The sequence below is a fragment of the Fukomys damarensis genome, unplaced genomic scaffold (assembly GCF_012274545.1).
Source record: "Fukomys damarensis isolate Sample0158 unplaced genomic scaffold, DMR_v1.0_HiC HiC_scaffold_22, whole genome shotgun sequence".
Classification (NCBI taxonomy): Eukaryota; Metazoa; Chordata; class Mammalia; order Rodentia; family Bathyergidae; genus Fukomys; species Fukomys damarensis.
The window spans coordinates 1985540-2001799 of record NW_022900934.1 but is presented as its reverse complement, the minus strand read 5'-3'; the positions used below and the strand labels follow the sequence as shown (position 1 = coordinate 2001799).

Genomic DNA, 16260 nt, shown 5'->3' with positions numbered 1-16260 from the left:
TCCATGAGCAGCTCCTGATCTGGTCCTTCATCCGAGCACTTCGCCTCTACTCTGGCCACACAGGGAGGCCACTTGCTGGTTAAATTCACCTCTCCAAGGTTAGACAGATTAGTTTGTAATTATTGTGGTCTCTGGAAGAAAGCTCCTCGGCTGTGAGGTCCTCGCTTTCACCTCCTCTGCTCCCAGAGGCCTTGGCTGTGGGGCCAGGACCCTGTGCTCTGACAGCCCGCTGGAGTCCTGCTCCACTCAGCCAGCTGCCTCTGCATCTCTTCAGGAAGGGGCAGCTCTTGGCAGGGCCTCCAGCAAGCAGGTGACTGGCTGCAGCCTGGCTCTCCTCAGGCTTGTTGCTTCTACATCTTCAAGAGCCCGACGGAAGGAACGCTGGCTCCATAAACACGAGGCTGGCTCAGAAGCCCAAGCGTGGTGGGATCTGCTCTGGCCAGGCCCCAGACTTGCTCTGTGCACACCCAGGACGATACAGAACTACAGGTCCTGGCGCAAAACAGTGAAAGAGTTTCCAGAGATCGGCACATTCAAATGGGATCACACAGGGCCCCTCTGAGCAGAGCCCGAGGGAACTTGCCAGTCCCAGGCCAGGGTTCTGGGGCCACCTGGGGCTCCTACTGCGGCCCCTCACCCTCCACCGAGTATGAAATCCTGACACAAAAGACCCCCCCATCCTCCCAGAAAAATATATGCAACTGAGCCCTGCGCAGGGGAACAAGTCGCCAAGTCTCCAGTGGCCCCAGGGTCCTTGCTGCCCGGGCCCTCAGCCACTCTGCTCCAAGCCTTGGGCGCCTGAGTCGCCCTCAGCCTCTGTCTCCTTCAAGAGCCCTCCGTGCCCCACCCACTTCCCTCAGGCCTGGGAAGGGGCTCCTGGCCAGCGCTGGAGTGATCTGAACACCATGGCTGGGGCCGCGCACATCCCCGGGGTCTCAGCCGCATCGGCTGCCGTGGCCTGGCCACGAAACCAAGGCAACAGGAGCAGGGCCTGGCAATTCATCGCCATGCTGCACCACGTGGCATCTTGATGCAGCTGTTGGCTCTCAAGGGGCTGCTAGCTGCATTCCACACCCCATCTGCGACAGGAGCAGCAATCCCAACCCACGGACAGGAGGAGGACAGGGATGCAGTGGGGTTCTGCTCACTCGGGGACGCCTCTCTGCTTCTGTCATCTTTTTTTAGCCAAAGCAGAGTCAAGGCCCAGGCACCTGCTGGTCTGAGAGGCAGAGTCTGTGTGGGGAGCAGGTGCTTCTTGGTCTGGATGAGTATCACTTTCAGAGTTCTGCTGCTTCCAGAATCAAAGCTGCCCCTGAGGACCTACAGAGCCTCCTCCTTGCCATGTGTTTGATTCTAATTCCTGGTAGAAACCTGGAGCTCAGAGCCAGCCCCAGTGCTTTCCCTCAACTCCAAAGCAGTTCCTGGCTCAGCTACCTGCAGACAGTTACTCAGGCGGTGCTACCAGCACGGCTGGGACAGCGACCTCCGGGACTCCCTGGGGGTGGTGCGCTCTTCTCGAAGCCTGAGGAACAGCCTGGAGCAGACCTTGCAACTCCACCTGCAGTTGATGGTCCAGACTGTGCAGGTTCAGAGGCCAGCATGGCCACTAGAGGGGCAAATGTTACCCACCCAGACCCTCCTCTCACAGGCAAAATCTATAACACACTCAGTGCCAAGATGGCACTGGGCAGAGGGACCCACCTCTGCCCCCGTTCTCTTTGCAAGCTCACCTTCATTTTTCTGTTGGTTTGGCTGAATGGTCTCCAAAGTCCCCTCAGCACCAGACACTGCCCAGGAAAGGCGCTCACTCTCTCTAAAGCCAGACAGCCCTGAAATGAGCACAGGGGAAAACTGTAGCCACAGGTGACCAGCATTCCCAGGGATTCGGGACCCATCCTGGCCCAGAGAGGCAGCTGCAGTCCCCTCAGGCTCTGATCCTCACCGTAGGTGCCTCAGGACCCCGAATCCCCACAACACTGGAGGAAGCAGAGAGAACTCTGGACTGGGAGCTGGGGAGAGGCCAGGCCCTGTGCTCCCCTCATCCCTCAAGTGCACCAAGGTGAAACCCCCGCACTCAGCTGTGCTTCCCCCAAGATGGGGCCCTAGCAGTCACCGTGCTTTTTGCTCCTGCTGGACTCAGTGTCCTTCTGAGGATCTCCATCTTAGAGGTCACCCTGGGTCCGAGCAGGAAGGAGGGGCATGTTCGTCCTCTATGTAGCAAAGTTATAACACTCAGCAGCCTCCAACACCGCCCACCATCAGCTCTCTGTGTAGGGCAGAAGCCAGGTGGACTTGGCTCATGTTTGTTCTTAGGCCAAAGTCAAGTCCCGGCAGCCTGGGCTCTGGTCTTGGCCTTGGAGAGAATATGCTTCCAGGCTCCTTCAGTCTGTGGCAGACTCTGGTTCATGGGGGTCAGAAATGAGGTCCCCATTTCTTTGTTGGCGTTCAGCCAGGGCACTCGCACCTCCCAAAGGGCACCTGCCCTCCTTGTCACCTACCGTGGTGTGTGGCTGCCAGCACGCGAACGCTCTGCTTTCTAAGTCCGTGTGGGGGCAGATCAGGCCTGCCCAGGGGGGCGCTGTGCCTAGGGCCAACTGTGCCGAGTAGCTTGACGAGTCCCAGGCGGGGTTCTGGTTGTGGTCACTTCTGGGGCCATCTGGAAGTCTGTACCTTCCCAGAGCCTTTGGACTCCATCTGATTTTCTGCCCAGCTGCTTTTGGCTGGTGTGGGAGCAAGACCAGAGCCCCAGCCTGAGGTCCCCTGAGGATCTGTGGACGTGTCACCTTGTAAGTAGACATGCAAGTGAATGTTTTGCAAGATGACACTCTGAAAGGTTCTTTTAAAGATGCACTGATGAAGACGCCCTGAATCCTGACACACACTGTCATTTGGGAAAGTTCCCTTATCTTCCTGGGCCTTGGTGTCCCCACCCGCACAGCGGGGATCGAGACAATGCCAGTCTCAGAGTCTTGTGAGAACGGAATTGGGTTCGGGCACATGGACCTGTCAGGGCACTGCCCAGCCCTGAGCACTCGCACCACAAGTCCCAGCTGCGAGCCACTGGAGGAACATCTCTGAAGATGCCCCCAGGACAACTGGCACGGCCCATGTGGGCTGCAGCAGGGTGCTGTGGCCCCGGGGAAACACTCACAGCCAAGGAGGAAGTGAAGACCGGGTGAGCAAAGGTGAGAGGATTGGACTCCAGACTCAGCGGGAGGGCAGCAGCTCACGTCCTCCGGCACTCACCCCCACCCCTGGGCAAGGCCAAACCCACATTTACCACCAGCATCTCCCGCGACAAGGACAGGAAAAGAGGCCTATTCATGGCATCGCAGGAAATCACTTCTCGAGTGACGCTCAGATGCACAAGTTGTGGAAAGCCAGGTGACTCGCTGACATTTCATTCCCCTCTGCCAAGGCAGCGCCATTGTTAAGCCCAGCGGGCTGGCCAGCCCGGTAGACCATGAGGGAGGCTCTGCTGGGAGACCTCCAAGGACACCGTCAAGAGTAATGAGAATTTTTAGGGACAGGAGCGGACAGAGCTGGCCGACCCCAGGTGGCTACGGCTGTGGCTGTGGCTGTGCCTACTTGACATCAGCCCTGGGCGCTGTGGCTAAAGATAGCGCCAAACAGCACAGTTCAGTTCAGAGAAAATGACTTCCATCCCGGCCCAGAGTTGCTGCCTTGAAGGCTCTCGACCACGGGCTGCACACATACAAGATGAAGGGCTCCCAGGCCTGCACGGAAAGCCCCTCTCAGCTGGCCAAGGCGCTGACCGTCCAGGACGGGGAACCTGCTGGCAATGGATGGGTGGCTGAGGACAGGCACGCAGTGCCTCGAGGTTTAAACACAGTCCTTAGAACTGGCGGGGCGCGCACACGATCGCCGATCGCTTCTCGCACCCAGTGTCCCGGAGCCAGTCCTAATTTGTCCATACAGCAGCTCACTCGCCTTGCCCGTGAAGTGAGCCTGTCGGTTCCCCTGAGACACACAGTTTAAGGGCAAAATCCCATCCCGCGCTGTCAGAAAACCAGCCAGACACAGGCTCCTGCGCAGTCGCAGCTGGCTCGGCATTTCCCGTCGGCGGGCAGGGGATGCCCTTCCTCCCCGTCCTAGGTCGGGAGCCCCCGGGGCACCGCTCTTCCTGGCACCCCGGCGGCGCTGCCTTGTGGGCTGGCGTCACCACACTTAAGAACGGCGCGCTTTCAGCAGAACAGTGAGAACCGAGGACCATGGTGTCGCCACCGTGGCTTTGGTGCAGGGGACCTAGGGCCCCAGTTTTGATCCTCCCCAAACCCCAGGGCCTCGAGGACCATACCCTCTCCCTCTCTCCTGCTGTGGAGCTGAGCCACCCAGTGTCCCCGTCCCTGTCCTGCCCGCCCTTGAGGTCTCAGCCCAGCGTCCCTCCTCCGACAGGCCTCCCTCCCTGAGCGCTCCCTACGGGGCTGCCGTCCTCACCCGGCACAGATCACTTCCTTCCTGTCTCATGGTCCATCCCCTCCTGGTGACACGTGCCAGGCCAGGCACTTGTTTATTACAGATTATCTAAGATGTGGCCCCACACCTGGCAGTTACAGGCCCTTGGAAGACATTTTATTTATTAATTAATTAGTCTCAGCAGCCTTTCTAGAACCTTCCAGCCCAAGTTCAGGCTCTTCCCTTTCTACCCCAAGGTTCCATGGAGCCTCCACCCCTGGCAGGGCAGGCGGGCCTACCCAGCCCTCTGGCCACCCGCTGCCCCGCTGCGCCACAGTCTTATTCCCAGTAGACGCTTGATGAGCCCCGCTCCCAGGGAAGCTCAGGCCTCTGTGCAGCCCTAGGCGTCTTCTCCAGGTCCCTCGCCACCCTAGGGTTAGCATCTCGGGAACAGCCATCAAGGCCTGGGCACACACAAATGGCCCCTCTGCAGCCCCCGAGAGCAGCGTGAGTCTCCTCTAAGGCTGGCACCTCCTCTGCCCGGGCACTCAGGCACATCTGAGCAGGCCCAGGAGGTCCTGGGTGGCCTCAGCCAGTGGGCACTCAAAGAACAGAGAACTGAGGCCGGGAGCAGGTCCTGGGCCTGGCCAGGGTACCGCCAACCACCGCCCGGGCTGCCACTGTGGTCCCCAGGGCCCAGCACTACCCTCAGCACTACCGGGACCCCCGAGGGTGGCCACCAGGGCTGACATGCTGTGTCCCCCCAGCTCCGAGCCCACGCCGTGGACATGAACGGTAACAAAGTGGAGAACCCCATCGACCTGTACATCTACGTCATCGACATGAACGACAATCGCCCGGAGTTCATCAACCAGGTCTACAACGGCTCCGTGGACGAGGGCTCCAAGCCAGGTAAGCACAATGCGCGGGCTCTGCTGGGTGAGGGCAGGCAGGGCCCGGTCATCCGCACACCCTTCTCGTGGACCTCAGGACCCCAGTGCAGACAAGAGGTGCGATAACCCCAGTGAACAGCACTGACCGGAGCCCAGAGGGAAACCGCAGTCTGAGACTCATAGGGGACACCATTGGCCAAGGAGGGCCACTGTGCAGAGGTGACATGCAGTCTGGGGGCTGGCATGTGAGGAGGAGCAGCACAAAGAGGGCCTCGGTCCTGGGGTTGGCCCATGTGCTGCAAATGAGCCTGGGAGACAAAGAAGCACATACAAAGGACCTGGGGCAGGAGGTCAGACAGAGACAAAGTGCTGCCATTTGAGGGCTACACTTTGGATCTGGTCCCAAGCACAATAGGAAATGAGACCAGACTCCCCTAGGCCCAAGAGCTGAGCCATGCACTGAGGCCTGTGCCCCTTGAAGATGACCTAAGAACCCCCTGCAACACAGACCTCTGTGTGGCACACATTGTGACGACCGCTTCATTTTGCGCTGGGGCCCTTGCAAAGTGGTGCCTTGTGTCTGCATCCTGTAACTGCCAGGAAGCAGGCACCCCTCGTCCGCCTTAGCAGTGCGGACTCAAGGCCCAGAGCACAGCCAGCCGTGAGCGGGGTCTGACCCCGTGCTTGTGGCCTGTGGCCCGACAGCAGCACCCGGGAACTTGGTGGTGCAGCCTTGGCCAGCCCCAGACCTGCTGGTTCACCCTGCAGTGGCCCCCGAGACCCCAAATGTTTATAAGAGCTCCCCACTAAGCAGCCTCCTGTGTCTGAGGAAGGGTCCCCCTTGAGGTTGGGGGCAGGCAAGGACCCTGCCACAGCTGCTGGAGGCAGCCACAAAAACTAGATACCAGTATACGAAGCTCAGCCATTCAGCATACATGAAAGGTGTTGTTTGTTGATCTGAACTTCAAGTGTAACTGCAGGTCCTGTTTGGTTTGGGATTTTTTATTGTTTGGTTTTGTGTGAGTGTGTGTGTGTGTGTGTGTGTGTGTGTTCCTTCATTTCATTTTGTGGTTCTGGGAATTTGATACAGGACCTGCACACTGAGCTATGCCTCACCCTTTTATTTTTTTTAAGCTTTGAGACAAGGTCTCACTAAGTCACAAATGCCCAAGCAGGGCTCAAACTTTTCGTCCTCCTGCCTCCACCCCCCAGAGTGCTGGGAGTACAGGGGTGCAGCACCAACACAGCTAGGTCCTGTACTTCAGCGGGCAGCTACACCCTGGCCCTCAATCAGAGCCCAGGCCAGGCCATCCTGTGAGGAGAGGCGAGTTCGTCAGGGCCCAGGAGGGTTGGCCCATCCAGCTGGGGTGGACTGCGGACCAGCAAACATTTATCACCCTGGCCAAGGCCTTCATGGCTCCTTTGCGGGGCAGGCTGCTGCCTCAAACAGGCAAATTGCATTTTCCTTTGACTGTCCTTCAGAATGGTGAGACCTGGGCCAGCCCTTCATTGCCCAAAGGAAAGGGATGTGCTCTGAGCAGTCCCCAGACGGCAGGGCAGGACATGGGTGAGCGAATCAGCTACAGGCAGCCTAAGGAAACAGGAGAGGGCAGCAGCCAGGGAGCCAAGGAAGGCAGGCCTCTCTCCAAACAGACCAGGGACCTATTTAAAGACGCCGGTATTCTTCTGACCTTTCCATCCCAAATCAGATTTCCTACATCTTATTTTAAAACAAATCAATAATGAAGCCTTTCCAAACGTGTAGCTGGCTTTGCTCATTAGGGCAACAAAAGCCACAAATTGCCAAGTCTCCACTCTGAAATCCCCATAAGCCTTTAAGCCTGAGACCCCAGCAGGCGGCTGCTTGCCTTCTGGCCCAGCCTGGGCGGGCGAGAGCCACTGTGAGTCCCAAACCCTGCTCCTGCCCTGCTTCTCTCCCATTCCCTCCGGGTGTGCATTCCATGTCGACTGTCGGAACCCCAGGACCCCGAATCTGCCTCCAGTCCGGGGAGCTGGAGCTCGGTGCAGTCCAGGGTGGAGCCGGGGCAGACAGGGCACCGGAGCCCGGCTCCTGCTCCCCTCTCCCGGCCACATGTGGCCTGTGTGCCCAGTAGCGCTGTCCCTGGGGCCTGGAAATCCTCTGTGAGTCTCCTCTCTCCCATCAGGAAATTACAATAATGGAAGGGTTTTACCCAGACCTTTGTGGGATAAGGAAAAACTACCGCCAGAAATTAGTCATTATTCTCTGGAATGATGGGCTAATGAAAGGGTTCAGATGTTCACTCTGATGGGAAACAAACGCAAGGAACATTAAATATTGACTAAGCCAGGGAACTTCTGAGGGTTGGGGTTCAAGTGGGGACATCAGTAAGCAGCTGGAGCCTGGAATGCCCACTTCCATTCCCTGCCCAGGCTCCCCTCAGTTTCCTGCCCTCTCGGACACCGCTGACTGCTCCTGCGGGGCCGGGTAGGGGCTCAGGCGCAGGGCCATTCTGGCCGGGCAGTGTTCTGGTGGCTCTGAATCTAACCCCAGACCTCTTCCCGTGCCTCCTCCCAGGCCCTGTAGGAAATGGCCTCGCTTCCTCTCACCTCCAGGGTGATGAGTTCCTGGGTCTGGAGTTCTCCAGCTGTTGCTCGCTGCTCTCCCGACTTGAGCCCTTGGCTGGCAGTCGTTCTGGGGCAAGCGCTCCTTGAGCCACACTGGCCTTGGCAGTGGTGGTCCGATTCCCGAGTGGCAGGACAGCCCGGGAGGGCACACTCTTCCCCAGCCCCAAGCAGGTTCCGTGGGTCACTGTCCACCCCATCCTGCCCCCAGCCCTGGCCCACTCTCACCAGGCACTCCGCACACACGCCGGGACGTCCTCCCTGTGCATTCCTTGCTGCCCCTGCTGGCGGGCCACTGAGATACAGTCACTGCCCAGCAAAATGTGCCCACCTAGGCCTTCCTCCCCAGCCCTAAAACTGGCCCTAAGCCTCCTGAGCCCTCAGTCTTGTGCGTCAGTTTTCTGTAATACAGATGTTGTTTCCAGCGTAGGAATATTAGGAATGGAACTGCTAAGGATATTCACTTGTGTACAGGGTTCTGTGTGAACATGTGTCTTCATTTCTCAGGAATAAAGGCCCGTGACTGCAGGTCCTGCCCATCTGGCTTGTTAGTCGGCTTTCCATAGCTATGACAAAATACCTGAGCTTGTCCACTTTTAAGGAGGAAAGGTTTGTTTTGGCTCCTGGTCTGAGCTCATGGTCAGTTATCTGTTGCTTGGAGGCCGTAGTAAGGCAGCAAGAGCAGTTGGTGAGGGAGCAGTTGGTGAGGAAGCAGCAGGAAGTGGCGAGAGGAAGTGGCCAGGACTCCACCCTCCCCTCCCGACCCCACCCCAGCTACCCACTGGGGCCTCCACTCGGTAGCCCCACAGGTTGGGAGCCCAGCCTGTGACGCGCAGCCGTAGGGGCGTTCAGATCCACCGCCGGTGTGTGGTGAGGAACGTCCGTGCCCCTGCAAGGAGCTCAGGGCCGCATCCCCGCGTGAGCCAGCGGTGCCCCTGCGCCTGGGCTGTCCCTGCTCTGTGTCCCCGCACGCGGTACCGTGTCACTGTTGTTGGAAGTGCGTTTCTACAGCGGCGAACGGCGTGAATGCCGTTGCTGGGTCTGCTGCTGTGTCCTGTGCCGTGGACTCAGTGTCTGGGGTTCTCCTAACGAGATGTTTCTGAGGCAGAGTCAGATTCTGCACGTTTGGCCTTCCCAGCGCCATCTCCCTCCCTCCCTGGGGCCTGGGGCTGGCTCCTCCCCGCCTGGCCGTGTACAGCAGCTGACGGGACCCCTCCCCGCGTGGGGGAGCTCGTGCTCAGGTCCTCACGGGGCCCTCGACCAAGCCGCTCTGCCAGCCTTTCTCCACAGGTTGGTGACCTGCACTCCCTACCATGTCCGGGCTCGTTTTGAGTGGGTGATGCGTAAGTGTCTAGCTCACGTCCAGTGTTTCGTTGTTTTCACTTTTTTGCTCCGTCGCTGCCTGTGTGGAGCTGTCCTTCCTCCACAGCTGTCTTCAGACCTTTGTCAGAACCGCATGGGCCAAGCCTGCATCTGTCCCCAGGCCTGTGCGCCACTCCGTGGTCTCTGTCTGTCCTCCTGCCCACACCATGCCATCTCCATGACGGTCGGAGGGCGGTTGGGCAGTGGCCACGTCTCATCCACCTTGCTGTGCCCAGGTCTGCACCACAAGGCCCAACAACCCATTTTCCTCTGCCTGTTACTCCTCAGTAAAACAGGAATAATCGTGAGCTCACGGAGGAGGGCTAGGCGAGGGCCTCTGTCTGGGGCCCCCACACTCGGTGCTAATTATTATTAGGTAGTAACTTACTAGAATTGCTGTAAATTCATACTCGAAATATGAGCTCATTTTCCTGACTCTGCCGGTTACTTTTGCAAAACTGAACTTCTTTTAATCAACGTCAGATCCAGGACAGGTACGGTGGTACAGGCCTGTAATCCTGGTACCCAGGAGGCAGAGGCAGAGGATCGAGTTCCAGCTGAGCCTGGGCTACTTAGGGAGACATTGTGTCAAAGGTCAGCCACCCTCTTTCCATGGTGCCCCAGAGGCCTTAGACGCTGGCGCAGGTGTGTGTTTGCCCTTAGCGCCTGCTGGTCTGCCAGGCAGGCCTCATGATGCTGGAGCTGTACCTCTGGTGTTGCTTTTTCTGGATCCTCACGGTTCCCGATCGGCCGAGTTCTGCGTGCTGGTGGAGTTCCAGCCTGGGGTGGGCCAGCAGACCCAGTTCCAGGCCTGAGCTGCTGGGGGGTGGGCCAGGTCTTTAAGGAAGGACCTGCTGGCTTCTGGGGTTTCTGGGATTGGGCAGGTAAGCCTCATGGGTGCCCGGCTGGCCTGTCCAGCATTTGGAACATTGCACAGCATCCCTACCCCAACGGTGCTTGGCACCAGATGGTCCTGACCCAGCCCTGGGCAGCCCTGTGCCCAGCATGCCACAGGCAGTGCTCTGCAGGATGGGAGGTCTGCCTGCAGCTCGGCACACATGAACCGGGCTGTCTTACAAGGGCTGCTTTGAGAACAGCAAAGGACAGACTGAAAACAGCTGCACCCCAGCCTGCAGCTCAGGTCTCTGCCGCAGCCCAGCTACCTGCATCCTGAGCCCCAGAACTTGGCTGGATGGGGGACTCTGCCTCCAAGAGGGCTGCACCTGAGGGCAGGTCCAGCAGGAGACTCAGTAGGGGCGAGGAAGTGCTGTCCCCCGAGACCATGGCAGTCACCTCAGAAATGCAGCCTCCAGGGTTCACAGCCACCGCTCTGCAGGTGCCGTTCTGTAGGTGCCGTTCCCAGGCCTCCATAGGATGAACCCCAAATGCTGCACAGCCTGCGCAACTTCCTTCAGAGGGTGCCAGGGGGAGAATCCCAAGGAGCTCAGCTTGCAGGTGAGGAAGAAGGAACCCCCAGGCTGTGTGTGCTAGGAAATGAAATAGAGCACACACCCGGGGAAAAGCAGAGAACCATAGACCCAGGCCATCAGGAATGGGAAGCCTGCCATGCTCCTGGGCCTTTGCACTTGCTGTGCACTCAGCCCAGGTGTCCTCCCCGTCCTTGTGAGGCTGTGTCCTTGTCTTCCCTCGGGCCTGACAGTTTCTTTTCACTCCCATGTTCCTGAGAAGAAGTGGGCTTCGGGAAGACCCAGCACACCTGCTTTTCGTTTCTGTCACTCCAGGCCTCAGAGCTCAGGGCCTCAGCCTCGAGAAAGCCCCAGCCGTGAGCTACATTCCCCTCTGCCCCTCATACCCCGCCCTGGCAGTCCAGGGCAGACTCAGTGTCTCTCGACCAAGAAAAGATGCCTACAAACTGACTTTTTAACGGGGTTCTGGTTGCAGTTCACTGAGCTCCCCAAGCTTTGTCATGGCATGGAGACCCACATCATAAATTTTAAAATTAATGCCATTTAAAAATATTAACAGCAGAGAAATCTGCATGCTGAAATGAAGTCAGAGAAACCTTCATCTATACAAGGCAGAGTTTGTGCTTAAATAGATTATTCTATTAGTGGGCCTCATGTATTTATTTATTTTATTTCTGTGCCAGTGGAAGTCCCCCTGAGATTAATGCCACGGACTAACGCACAGATGGCACCAGATACTTGAAAGTCATCTGAATATTAAGAATTTAAATCTTTAGCCTCAGTGATTTGAGCAGAAAGCCAATTATGAGGCTGAATTAGTTTTCAAATTAAACTGCAATTTAAGGCTTGTGAAATTAATCCTTTAAGGCGTGTGGCAGCATTGTACATGAATTCCAAGGAAGAGCCGAGCTGGGAGTTCTGTTTCCCCGCTACCTGCCCCACAATTAATAAAGAGATGTCCTGCATCTCCAGGTGAGAGGCGCCTAGAGAAGGGAAGGAAAGACGTCCCTGATCACTGCTCCGTTTGCTAGGAGAAATCCCGGTCTTAGGAGAGAGGGAGGGCACTGAGGGCACTGAGATGACTCCTGCTTCTCCGCTCAGCGCCCAAGTGGGCACCGATGCCACACGTGGGTGCTCCCCAGCAGGACTCAGCCAGGGCCCTGCCTCTGCCGTGTATGAACACTGAGACACCGGGTGTCTGGGAGCTGGAGCGGGGTGTGAAAGTGAGGGGACGCTGGACTCCAGGGCCCACCCTCCCCAGTGCTTGGGGCCAGGAAGACAGGGCCATTCGTGCAGCCGTGCACTGTCCACGGGCCCAGAGCCCCACTCATTCCTTGCGGACCCCAAAGGATGCAGCACCTTTAGGCCCAGCTCCCAGAAAATGAGCTGGGCTCCAAGGGGCAAAGTAACCATGGAGAGCAGAGTACCCAAGGGTGCGGCCAGGATTCGGACCAGGCCCACGGGCTCCCACTAGCGCTCCGAGACCGGCCTGGTCTCTCAAGTCACCAAGGCCTTGCAGACGGATCAGAAAGCTCAGCGTCCTCCTGTGCTTCCAGTGTGGGGGATCCCCAGGCGTCACCACCTCTGCCTCAGCCTGATCTGTGCAGTTGGTGCAGTCCACAGCCATCCAGAACCTCAGAATGTGACCTTATTTTAAAACAGGGTCTCTGCAGACAGAACTAATCAAGATGAACCAGTGGGGTAAGCCCCGTGTCCTTACAAGAAGAGGAAAAGACACACAGAGGTGCTGGGGCGAGAAGGACAGCAGCTGAAGGAGCCAAAGCCTCAGGGAGCACCACCCGGCAGTGCTCCGACGTGGGGCGGTGGTAGCCAGGCTGTGAGAGTGAGCACGCTTGTTTAAGCCCCCTTGGCTTTAGCACTTTGCTGCTGCAGCTCTGGACACAGTGCAGTCCTGTCTGGGAAAGCTCTGGGCTTTCCTCGTGCTCTGGAACCTTCCGAACAGCAGCTGAGGCCCAGCCTGCCAGACATCCATCCGGGCACTGCCAGATGTGCTTGGTGCATTTCCACAAGGCACAGGTGACAAGCTCCAGAGTCCCCGGGTGCTGCCTGCCAGCCCAGCCAGGGCCCCTAGGCCACCTGCCCACCCTGGAGCATGGGGAGGGGACCGGGTAGAGCCACCGTGGTCACAACACAAGAGCTGGAGTCGAGGAGGAGCAGCAGCGCGGGCTTCCACATCCCTGCCTGTGGCTTTTACCATGCATGCAGGGCTCGGGGAAGGAAGCACACATCAAGAGGAGAGGGGACGCAATGCAGGGAGGTACCCAGCACCCAGACATGTCTGGGCGACACTGGCTGGCGACTGCCTCTTCCTGGGGGTTGGCAAGGTTCTGGCTGGGTGTGGAGACCTCTCCGTGCCCCTAGGGGCACCTGTCTACACAGCCTGCCTGCCCTCCCAGGCTCCATGCAGCTGTGAACTGTGGCCCAGGTCCCAGGAGGGAGCAGGTGTCTGGAGGAAATGCGTCTCCCCGCGAGCGCCCTCGGGTCACTGGCAGTAGCTGTCACTCAGGAAGCAGCCTCAGAGCACATGCCAAGACGGCGCGTCTGTCTGTCGGGAGCCGGGGTCCTGCTCAGCAGTAAATCCAGCCAGCCAGCCCGCCACACACTCGCAACCTGGAGGTCATTCAGAACTCAGCGTGCTCTGCTGGCAGGGTGAGGGGACCCGGCACCGGGGACGGTCAAGGTGAACAGTCACGCCTCATTGCCGCTGTCACTGTTACTCCGGAGGCCCTGGGATCCTGGGTGGTGACCTCGGGGCTCCCTTCTGGATGGGGTCACGGGATGGCAGTTCCATCTCTGTGGCATGTTTGTGCGACACCCCAAAGCCAAGTCCTCTTCAGAGAAGCTGTCACCCTAGGGTTCCCTGCGGGTGGGTTGTGTAAATGCGGTCATTGCTTCTGGGCCTCCAGACGCCTCTAGGTGCTGCTGGGTGCTTGTAGGGCACTTCCGGCGGACTGCGGCAGTATGCGTACACCCAGCCCTGTTTCCAAAGCCCTGTGGAACGTCTTACCTGAACCCACTCTCCTCTTTATGAAGCAGCCCCTCCCTAACGCTAGGGACAGATCTGAACTCCGGATCGGATCCGGAGACACGCTGACACTCGCTGCCCTCACTTTGAGGTGGGGCAGGTCAACCCCTTTCCGGCAGGAGGACCTCTCCGTCCCTGCTCCTGCCACCACTGCCCAGGCTATGTTCGGCCCACCCCGCCTGCCAGTCTCTGCCACACCCGCAGGGTGGCAGGATGGAGATCTTCTGTTCCAAATGACCTGGGCACGCCTGTGCCCTCGAGGTGACCGCATCTCCCCCTTGGCCTCCCTGCCATGCTGCACACAGCCCCACTGACTCCCCGCCTCCCTTCCAGCCCCGCAGGCCCGGTGGGCGGGGGCTGACCACCGTCCGACTCCTGTGACCCATGTCCCACGGCCTCAGGGCTGGGCCACGGTGGGCAGGAAGAAGAGCCTGAGGCCAGCAGTGTCCCCGAGGGCAAGCTCTGCCCGCAGCCCTCCTTGGGGACATTGCTGGTAACAGAGGGCAGGGCAGGGGTGCAGCTGAGTCAGGCCCAGCCTACTTGAGGTCCCCGCTGGTGTGAGCCACAGCCACCGAGGCAGGCCCTCCTTCCCCAAGGCGGGGTCAGCCCTTCTCTCTCTTCCTTCCTCTCGCAGCACAGAGCAGCCGTTTCTCCCAGAAAGATGAAAGCCACCAAGGCCCACACCCTCCTCCAGCCTCTGCCCCATCCCCCTGGATGTAGCATCAGCTTGCCGTCCCTCGCACTGTCATGTTCCCCTTGAACCCACTGCCAGAGTAGCCCTGGTGAGCTGCTTGGGAATGTGCCCTTAACCAACCTCTGACCCTTGACCCTTGACCCCGCCTTCTCCTCTGGGGCTTCGAGGAAGCTCTTGTCCATCCCGCTTGCCTGTCAGGCTCTCTTGCTGCCCAGTGCCAGTCAGCCTCCCCCAGCCTTGGGCACGCAGGGCTCCAGCATGGCCCTGAGGAGTTTTCCTCACCGAGAGCAGTGATCTCATGTGTCCCTGCCAGGCCTCCCTGCATCCTCTCCCCACCTCTGCCCCCACAGCCTTGCCTGGTGCCCGCAACAAGCCTGGCGCCCTTCACTGCGATGAGGGGAAGAGCACAGGCTGACTCAGCAAGTGTTGGGAGACTGCCCGCCCTGGCCAACACGGTTCCTGGGAGAGAGCCGTGGTGCCTGGCCACAGCCTCCCCCGTGGCCGGGGAAGTCGTCCACCGTGCTCCTGGGCCACAGATGCAGAGGAGGTGGGAGCGTTCGTTGTTTGGTGTGTGGACAGCCGGGCACAGGAGAGGAGAGGGCTGGCCGTGGCGGCACATCCAGCACTCTGGGAGGCTGAGGCAGGAGGATCACAGGTTTGAGGCCAGCCGGGGCAACTTAGTGACTTAGTGAGACCCTGTCTCAAAATGTAAAAAATTTAAAAAGGGCTAGGGATGCAACTCAGTGTGGAGGCCCTGGGTTCAATCCCCAGTTGTATCTGTCTGTGCTTACTAGAGAAACAGATGTAAGGCAAAATATACAAATATATGAGAATTTACAGGAGGAATGGGATGAAATAAAATTTTTTAAAAAGAGAATTTACAAAATTGGCTTACAATGGCTCCTGCAGAGTCAGGTGAGAAGGGGCAAAAGGGCCATCTTTGTACTGGAGAGCAGAGGATCCAGCCCACGGGAGGCCAGAGGGGCTGCATGGGCCAGGAGATGACGTCCAGGGCAAGGGCAAGGACAGCAGTGCCTCCAAAGAAGCAGAAGCAGAAGCAGCCCCTTCTTCCTTTCCCCTTGGTGCCACCCCGATGACCGCTGCCCTAGGGCGGGACTTCCGCCTTCAGGAAATCCCCTCAGCCGAGCCCAGACTGTGCTGATCCAGCCGAGTTGGGTGTTTCTTACTCAAGTTGAGGCAATCAGTTCATTGCCACACTAGTGCAGCACTCACCTGTGAGAGACAGACAGACGGAGACAGAGAGAGAGAGATGGAGCCCAGGCCTGGAAGAGGAGGGTCCAGGCAGAGCCAGCTGCCTCTCGAGTGCAGAAAGTAAACTGAGGCTCAGGGTACATTTATGAACGGGCAGAGGCGGGATGCTGCCCGGGACGCCTGTCCTCAGGCCAGCGGACGTCCCCAGTGCCAACTGGGTGGGTGGCACAAGGACCAGTAGGGTCTAGAATATGCCCGGGCACACACAGAGGCTGCTGCCCAGCCTCCTCCGCACTCACCTGCTCCCCTTGCCTGTTTAAGAAGGAAACTGAAATGGCAGGGAGCCCTTGCTCAGTTCCAGGCCCGGAAGACTCCCATTCCCCGGCAGGTCATTTCCATGGCAACCCATCCTTGGGCGAGCTCCTCCTGTTGGCTCCAAGTGCTCAAGCCCTGGAAAGGGTCACCTGACTCTGAGGGCTGGCCCTGCACAGACAGCACCAGGTTTCCAGTTTTGGGTTTTCATTTTGTTTCTTTAGGGAAACCAAATTGTGATTTAGAAAAAAAAAAAAAAAAACTCTGTTTTTCATCAGTAACCTTACTATAATC

The 16260-nt window shown here is 58.6% G+C and overlaps 1 protein-coding gene across 1 annotated transcript in view; it reads left to right on the top strand.

Moving 5' to 3' along the window:
* The window catches only part of Cdh4 (cadherin 4), a 162571-nt gene that overhangs the window by 94089 nt on the left and 52222 nt on the right, over positions 1-16260 (top strand). Inside the window, exon 5 of the mRNA XM_010637562.1 lies at positions 5184-5328. Within this exon, the coding sequence (XP_010635864.1) occupies positions 5184-5328 (145 nt within the window). The remainder of the gene's footprint in view (positions 1-5183; positions 5329-16260) is intronic.